The sequence below is a fragment of the Adiantum capillus-veneris genome, chromosome 18, assembly GCF_014529385.1.
Source record: "Adiantum capillus-veneris isolate H3 chromosome 18, ASM1452938v2, whole genome shotgun sequence".
In the NCBI taxonomy this organism is placed as follows: Eukaryota; Viridiplantae; Streptophyta; class Polypodiopsida; order Polypodiales; family Pteridaceae; genus Adiantum; species Adiantum capillus-veneris.
Window position 1 is genome coordinate 91,727,326 of NC_140948.1, and position 9,873 is coordinate 91,737,198.

Sequence of the window (9,873 nt, forward strand, 5' to 3'; positions counted from 1 at the left end):
CACTCACTTGGAAGTCTTTTGAGGAATCATGTAGCAAGTGTAATGCATCCCATCTCCCAAACCACTTCTTTATGTCTTGCATCCATCCCGTGTGCTCTAGATCTTCCTTTTATGCATCTTTTGAACTTTTTTTCTTGCTTCCCATGCAATTGTAGGAAGTCAATGTGAGGGGTTTTGAAGCATCTTTATCATGTATTCCACAACACTTTCCATGCCCATAACCTCAATTGGAAGAGATCCTGATTCAAGAAGTAGGAGCATATATGGTGTTTGTGCCTTAACTTGGAGAAAGTTTGTAAGAAAGCCCTTTTGGACATTCTCAAACTTTTTGCAAGTAGACTTTGAGATGCTCCCGCCCCACACTTCAACTCCATAAAGGAGAACTGATGTCACCAATGTGTCAACAAGGTAGGCAAGCTCGGTACAAAGAAAGAAAAAGGGACACTTGTTAAGTTCCTCTTCATGTTGCCCTCATGGTGTGCTTAAAGCCTATTGGTTGGCCACCCAAGGGGTCCAATGATAATTTAGAAGATTTAATTAATATCTTTGCATTTATCAAGTCTTCTCTCTCAAATGGGAAAGGGGGACACTTGTCCGAAGACTAACCTCGTTGCTTGTAATGCATCCTACATGTGATTGGCCAGTTTTGCAAGGGTCCAATGAGCTTCAAGCATGAGCTACAAGGAGGGGTCAACCAAAGTAAGCTAGGGGTTTCTTGAGAGGTATATTCTGCAAATCCAACCAAGAGCCATGCTTCAATATGCTAAAAAGAGGAGTGATGATAAGTGAGGAACTAATTATTTCTCCTATGAAATGTTTCTTCTTCTTCTTTCCTACCCTCATTCCCTGCTAGCTCTCTCCACCTTCGAAGGTGTTTGAGGTCTTGGGAGTGAGGCTTGGGATAGTTGATGCTTTCCACAAAGTTTATGTTATGCTCGTGATGCATGAATCTTTCCATCTTCATTGCATCACCTAGGTCACAAGGAACACAAAGATTGTATTGTAACAAGTCTCTCTTGATGGGAGAAACTATAATACAAATGCCTATTGGAGGGGGGACCGGCTCCACATAAATCCGGTCCTCAATTGTTGTCATGTTCTCTAAACTCTCTTTCTCTCTCTCTTGAAAAAGTATTGTTCATGCAAACTTAACTAAATGCTATGTTATGTTGCTACCATCAATTAAGTTCACCCACTATGCTCACAAAGTAATTGCATAAAAGTACTTCTCTAATTTTCGCTACTCTCAGAGTTAATAGGCCATTTCCATTACATTGGTATCAGAGCATTTGGTTTCTCTTTTCTTTCTTAAGATGAGAGGTCCTTAAGTAGCCTATAAATGGTTGATTTTGTTAATTCTATTAGGGTAAGTGGGACTAGTATCTATTATCGATTTTGTTGAGCCCACTATGTGGGATATGGTGCAGACCTTCGGAGCTTTGGACTTAATAATGGGGTCTTTTTAGACTTGCCTACGTCTTTACCACCATTATTTATGCCATAAGAAGTATGAAAAGAGCTAGCCCTCGGCAAATCTACAATATTAGACCCACTCCACTATTCTCTATAATTAACCACTTCGATCCGTGGGTGTAGATATTTAAATGCCAATTTTCATAATCTAAGAGGAGTAGCAACTAAGGTTTTGAATTTCCAAAGCATACACTAAGTAAGTACACAAATTTTGTTAACAGGGCTGACAATAACCAAGAGAGTAGAATGAACATTGATAGTTTTGATTTTGCACATGAAGGTGCTAATGATGATGCCCCCATGTTTGTCAATTATCTCGTTACTAGGTTGCAACAAGCTATGGGCAACCCTGCTTTGCAAGCCTAGGTTATTCAATAGCTTCGTGCTTATGGGATTTCCCTTCCTCTCCAAGAGGAGAGAGATCCTAGGAGGCCTCTGGAAGAGACCCCCAAAAGAAGACTCTCTCCCATACAAGAGGAGGAATCCAAAGATCAAGAAAGAAATGAAACTTTAAGTTCCTATGAAGATGTGGCTCCACGAAGACGGCGGTCTAGACGATCGCCAACTCCTCCCAAGAGGAAAAGATCAACACATAGTCCTTCTCCTCGTCACTTCGAAAGGGAAGAGAGGAAACAAAGTAAGAAAAGGGCAAGAAAGAGGTCACCCTCTTCTCCTTCTTCTTCACCTTCCTCCTCTTCCGTTGAAAGTTATGGATATTCTCCTAGAGAATACAAGAGGGGAGGACATCACAAATCATACCCTACATGGAAAAGGTCACAAAAGCTCAAGAAGTTCAAGGAGGGAGGAATATCTCTTTTCTCACCTTTGGTGCTACCGACAAAGTGTTGGCCTTCATCCAACAATTTGATGCGGCCTTTGGAGACGAGCGCTTCTTAGAGTCCTCCAAGCTACGCCATGTAGCTATGCACTTCTAGAAATCAGCTCGTCAATGATGGGCTAGCCTTCATGGCAACGGCGAAGCTCCAAAGACATGGAAAACTCTACGATTTTCCATCATGAAGCAATTCCTTGCAAGCGATGCAAAGGACAAAGTGCTCACCGAATGTCACAATTTGAAGCTTTTCTTTCATGAGTCTATCCACAAATATGTAGACAAGTTTGGGACTTACATCTCAAGGCTACTGTCTTCCAAAATATAGAATTCTATGTGGGAGTACCTGAAGAGATGGCCAAATACGTCACTCTCAACAACCTAATTCTATAACCGAAGTAATCCATCACACCATGGTTTCTTCATGCATCAATTTCCAATAAGGGGCTAGACGGAATGTCAAGCCCATGGAAAACAAAGATAAAAATCATGCAAAGGGGAAAACCAATGCCCAAAATTCCTCCCAATCCATCACACCATGGTTGCTTCACACATCAATTTCCAATAAGTGGTTAGACGGAATGTCAAGCCCATGGAAAACAAAGATAAAAATCATGCAAAGGGGAAAACCAATGCCCAAAATTCCTTCCAAGGCACTTCCAACAACAACAACAACAACAATCGGTCCAAGGAGAAGGGAGTTTACAAAGGCAAAAACAAACTCTCTCTTGAAGAGCTTGAAGCTTTTTGCAAGGACCATAAGTGTTTTAAGTGTGTGGAGAAAGGACATGGATATCGTTCTTGCCCCAAGAAAAATGTTTGCAATGAGACTCCTAGGGCTTCCACCATTGAAGCTCCAAAAGAGGATCTCATTGCAAAGGATCATCTCTCTCCTATGCTTGGGGAAAGGTAAGGGAGCATGATGCCTTTATCTTGTGTGACCCTGGCTCTACTCACAACTTCATATCAACGGAGTTGGCTACCAAGTTGGGCATTCAAGATTTCAAGATGGGAGATATTGTAACGGGGCTGACACAACTTTCAAGGGACAACAAGCCTCCGTTATTCCCTTGATTGGTAAGTTGAGGCTTCATGTCCAAAGCTATGTCGACAAAGAAGACTTTTTTATCTCTCCTCTCCAACATGAGGATGCTATCCTAGGGGGGCCATAGTTTGATCGCATGGCTGCCAACATGAAGTTCCCTAGAAGGAGAATCTACTTTACCTACAGGAGAAAGGACATGTATATAGATGCTAGTGAGTGTGGTTGCACTATACCACTTGTAAATCTTCTTGATTTTGATAAATCAATGAAGAGCTCAATTTATGCATACATGATTTTTGTCAAAAAGATCCTAAGCTCACAGAACAAGCCGCTTTGTTATTCTTTCAAAAGTACACCACACTTAGCGCACAAATTAGTCAAAGAATTGGCAAGTACAATGTTGTATTTCAATAGCCCCTCACTACTGACGACATCAAAAATTTGTTTGACTGGGTCAACGTTTTGCATGGTGCCACATGCCTTCAAGTTGCAAGCATAAATGGTCAAGTTTGCAAATAAGCCTTGGCTGCTTCGCATTAGCTGAAAGCGCCAGAGCTTTGTGGCTTGTCCATGGTGGGCATAGCCTGCAAGGAGTGCAATCCAAGTGACTACGGCCCAAAGACAAGAAGCTTGTCAAGAACTTGTTTGCTTTCAAAAGTGCATCACACTTGGCGTGCTATATCAAAATTGAGTCCCAACTTCTTCCATTTATAGCATGTTATGTTCTTATAATTAAAAAAATCATTAAAAAATATGATTATAATTCCTTTGGTAATTAGCATCAAATTATATATAACTCTATATTCTAACTTCTTAAGTTTTACCATTTGCTAGTTTACAAGAAGCTCTTCAACATCTACAAAGCAACTTAACATTTGACTATAACACAAGGTATGTCATATTTAAGAATATTTTAAACACCTATAAAAAAAATATTTTAATATTAATATTTTGATAACCAAAATAAGATAAAAAAGATTTTCTTTCCAAATTAGAATATTAGTTTAAGCTCAATAGAAATAATATACATATCAATAGAAATCTTAAGGTCACCAAATATAAAAAATAATAATAAACCATACGTAATTGAAGATGAAAACAAATAAACTATTACCTACAAACAAAGCATCCAAACTAAAACAAAAAGCAAAGCATACCAAGATTATAAGACATTAACTTGCTTCCAACTTTTGACATTTTTAATTTAGATTTTGATTCATGGGTAAATATTTGTTCTAATTCGATCAAATCATATAAATATTGTTCGAATTGTGGAAACTTATTTTTTAAGTATGAAAAACAAAACTTAAAATATATAGAAAAAACAAATACCTATTTACGAGGATATGAATTATCTAATCCATATCTAACATCATTTCAAAATAACAAACAAGACAATATAGAAATTTATAACTGTTCCAAATGTTTCCAAAACAACATTAGAGGAAAATATTGGGTAACTTATCACCAGACTTATATAAAAAAATACTAACAATGAATGTACATGAAGTACAAATGCTATCTACTCTAGACATCTCTTTAAATATCAGTAAAAAGATAACATCTATAGCTATAGGTAATATAGAACAAAGATCATTATTAGATAATCCTCTATTTTCATATCAAAATACTAATGATTTATTAAATATTCTAACAAAAAACTCACATGACATAAACACACTATTGCTCTTTTTAGTAAAAAATAATCTATTAGTAAAAAAATTATATACTATATATGAACAACCACAAAAAACTTTAGCAATTCCTATAATTCCTTCTAATGCAATTACTACTTTACTAAACAAACATGCATCATCTTCTCCCTATGACTTAATGATAGTAGCACACAATACAAATTATTTAGGTATCTTAGATCAAGTAAACAACACACAACTAAAATCACAATACAAAATAGGCAAGTTATCTCATGGTGGGGTTATGTATGAAAGATTAAATAACAAAAAAATCATTAACTTATATGCAAGTTTAGATGGAGTATCTAATTTAGAAGATATTACAATAGAGAAAGCTCTATTCCATTTCTATTTCCATTAGGATATGGAGCTCATGATGGAGCTTTAAAATTTCATACATATCTAAAATGAGAATAGCCTCATTCTGCTCAATATTCACTTTATACAAGCCATACTTATTGATGGTGTACCAATTACCTCAAGCTTTGATAATAGCAAATTCAACAAATTTAACAATGCTACAATTAGATATAGATAAATTCAAACTTAAAAATCCACATGCATCTGATTTAGATACCATACGTTATATCATAAAACACAATATCTCTTATTCAATTCCAGGCTCTCCGTCATGGTATCGTAAGAATTTAAAAGATTTATTATGCATGGTAGAGTCATTTGGTTTACCTAACTTCTTCTTAACCCTAACTTGTGATGAAGTATCCTCTAGTAGATAGGTAGAAATAGAAGATTTAGAAAAAATTATCCAAAGGATAGACTTAAAACTCAATTGGACAGATTGTCCAGCCGAGTGCATGATGATTTTCCAAAAACGATTACTTACATTTTTAAACAAATACATATTTATTTCTAATGGATTATTAGGTACCATCAACCACTATCTAATACGATATGAGATACAAAATAGAGGTTCACCACATGCACATATAATGCTATGGGTAGATTCAAACGATATCGATCGAATATCTTTAGAGATAGATAGCCATATACCTTATTTACATACAATAAATAAAGTTGATCCAACATCAATTGAATATAAATTGCATAACTTTGTTATCAAAAAACAAATACATAATTGTAGAGAATCTTGTAAAATAGAATTACAAAATAAAAAAATTAAATGTAAATATGGATTTCCATACGATATTCAAAGTAATCCTAAGCCAATTATTCATGAACAAACTCAACGATGGCTTTATTATAGACCAACATTAGAACACAGAAATGTGGTTTCTTATCATGCATGAGTATTATTGTTATGACAAGCCCATATGAATATTCAAAAAGTAACCAATACAAGATTATCATATTACTTACTAAAATATGCATTGAAATCAGAACCTATAGGAAAAATAGATATCAATTTAGAAACAGCGAAAACATTAGGACTAAATAATATTGATGATACAAAACTCAAACTAATATTTTCTTATGTATTAACAAAACCAATATCAGCAACCAAAGCAGCCATGATGTATTTAGAGATACCAATCATAAAGAAATCAGAAAAGGTAACTTATATAGATTGTTCACCTCCTTAAAAAAGATAAAAATATATACAATTTTTTTAAACCTCTATACTACATCCAATTGATCTATATACAACAAGGCCATTAGAATTGGAGAGCTTAACATTTTATTCATACTTTCGTCACTATAGAATTAACAAAATACTCAAGCATACAACAAAGAAGATATGTAAAATGCATGATTTATTTGAAAATGAAATAGAAGAGTATAAACAATTAGTAAGATTTATCAATTTTCACCCTCTCCATCAAATGGAAGGTTTTTTTTTTACTATTCTATTAAAACAGATACATTTTCGCAATGAAAAAGAATTAATCTCAATTAACAACATAGAAAAATTTTACTTTTTAGAATGTCAAATATGACAAATAATAAAGAATGAAGAAGATATAGAGAATCTAGTTGGAAATTATTCTCAATTACATCTATTAATCGATGAATCTAGACAACAAATTACAAATCAAATACTCCAAATGCATCCCATACATAATTTAGAAGAACATTTAACATCAAACGATTTTATAGTAAAACAAACCAATATTAAAACTGTAGGAGAGAATCAATATGATCCAATAATACATCTACAAGAGCTTAAACACATAGAAAATACAACTTCGACTAAAGAGCAAGAACTAATATATAATAAAATTTTTGAAAAATCGGGTGGATTACATATAATAACTGGAACACCTGGATCTGGGAAAACGTTTCTAATTCAATATATCACATTTAAATGTATAACCAAAAACATAGGAGTCCTCCTTACAGCAACCACAGGAGTAGCAGAGACAAGATTTAGTCGATTAGCACGTACTTCCCTTGTTTTTTTATTTACCTAATAAAAATCAATTATTTTGTTCTAATTTAGAACCAAATGATATCCGTTCAATTAAAATAAGGTCTTCCGATGTAATTATAACTGATGAATTCTCAATGATGACATCACAAATATTACATACAAATAAACTCCAAATTTCAGAAGCTTGTAATTTATCTATGCTAGAAATATTTAACATTAAAAAACTACTTCTATTTGGAGATATAGCGCAATTGCCTGCAATATGTAATTGTAAAAATAAAGACTTGATATGCCAAAAATGTGTAATAACAAATTCTACATTTTGGAAATTAGCTATACACCACACATTATATACCTCCATACGTCATTGTTCAGATCCAGACTTCATTGTATTCTTAAATATAATCAGACAAAGTAAACCATCTAAATCACAATTAGATAAATACTTAAAACATACATTTATACAGGAGAAAGATTTAGAACAATATATAGATAAAGACACAACTATATTATGTACACATAATAAAGATGTCATATACTATAATGACCTCATCTTATTAAAGATATTCAACCATTCCAATATATTCAATATAGATATTGTTACAACAGCACATCATATACCAGAACTACAACATTGGATAAATGATACAGAATTTCATACCCTATCCAAAGTAGCAATAGGGGCATTAGTAATGTTTACACAAAACATAGATCTATCAATACGTGTAGCTAATGGAACTTTTGGGACAGTCGTAGATATTAAATATAACAATATAACATCTATTATAACAAAACTTATAATACGTGTAAATCATACACAACAAAATGTAACTATGAGAAGATCTAAATATCAAAAAAAGACATACAATGGAACATGGTATCATAAAACATCTTTTCCACTAACACTAGCATATGCAATGACTGGACATAAATCCCAAGGATGTACTATCTTTGGTAAGTCATTGTTAATAGTTCGAAAATGTGTTTCTCGTGGACTATTATATGTCATGTTGTCTCGATCGACTAACGGAAAGAACATAAAAATATCAATTACGATCGACGATTTCTAAATACAAGTAATAAATCATTATATATATGAAGATTATTGACTTACAAAAGTTTACTCCAAAGATTAAAACAAAGGTAACGTATGCTAAATTATTTTATATCAAACTTAAGGTGCTATAATTTATTACTATATTGATATAAAAGAAACTATTAATAAATTCATTTTTATATTTTTCAGATTGAAAGCTAAACAATATGGAGGTAAGCTTATATCTTTAATCACATAATTCAATATTTATAACCTTAAATGTATAAATTGTGTTAAAATATATTAGGTCTTCAATTCTATCAAAGCTAAAGCAAAAGCCCTAATAGACCTACAAGAAAAAGAACAAGAAGAGCAATGAAAATAAAAAAGGCAACAAGGAGAAAATATTTTCTTAAGAATCGAACAATTTAAATATGCAAATATCTTAGGACGTGATCCAATAAATTACATTTATGGTTGGCCATCTTATGATGAGCTAAAACAATATATGGACATAGCCGACAATATGTTGCAAACATGGAAAAAAACACATACTACTAAAGAACTCCCTGAAGATGGTAAATAATTCAACTTATGTTTTAAAAAATTTACTTATATTATTCATAATTTCAAATATAATTAATTCAAATAAAATTACTTTGTAGGTCTAACAATACTAATTCTTAAAATATTTAAAGAAGATTTACCAAATGAAGATATAATGCTTGAGCGATACGAAGCTCAAGCTTTACTAGATAAACACACGAATGGAATTTCAGCATATGCTATCAACTTATTGCATTTTGGCTACAACATTCCATTAGACTCTTTAAAAACTCTTGATAATAGACTAGCTTCAATCATTCTAAAAGAGTATGAGCAACTATACAACGTACAAAACAAACAAGATCTAATCACTTTGGAGAGCATTACAGCATCACTAGATATGGAGTTTGCACGAAGGCAATATGGCACCACTTGTAAATTTTTCATTACTATGAATCAAAGCAATGGTATAAAATCATAATTTCTTCTCTATTTATAAATGATTATATTCTTCAAACTAAAAAAAAAATACATAACATTGTTTATAGATATGGATATAGCTAATAAAGGAGAATCATCTTTGCAATCAACTTCAATACCTATAGATTTTCCATCCACCAGTCAAGGTACAATTATTACTCCAAAAATTCACATTTTATTCAAATACCAACAAGTTCAATAATATTTTAAATCAATTATTAACATAGTCAAATAATGCATTCTCACATCTCTCTCTCTCTCTCTCTCTCTCTCTCTCTCTCTCTCTACACCCAAATGTGAATCCATTGTTTACTTTAAAATAACAATCTATATTCTAAAATATTTAAATATATTTTAAATACCTTATATATTTATACTAAAACTCATAAAAGTTCATACAAAATAATTTTAAAAGAG

At 32.7% G+C, this 9,873-nt stretch overlaps 1 protein-coding gene across 1 annotated transcript; it reads left to right on the forward strand.

The window, feature by feature from the left end:
- Positions 1 to 3,849: 3,849 nt before the first annotated feature.
- On the forward strand, positions 3,850 to 9,457 carry LOC147436017 (uncharacterized). The gene is made up of 4 exons (XM_086487818.1): positions 3,850 to 3,857; positions 4,185 to 4,241; positions 8,641 to 8,663; positions 9,096 to 9,457. The coding sequence occupies exons 1-4, from the start codon at positions 3,850 to 3,852 to the stop codon at positions 9,455 to 9,457; spliced, it is 450 nt and encodes a 149-aa protein (XP_086343944.1).
- The last annotated feature ends 416 nt before the right edge of the window (positions 9,458 to 9,873 follow it).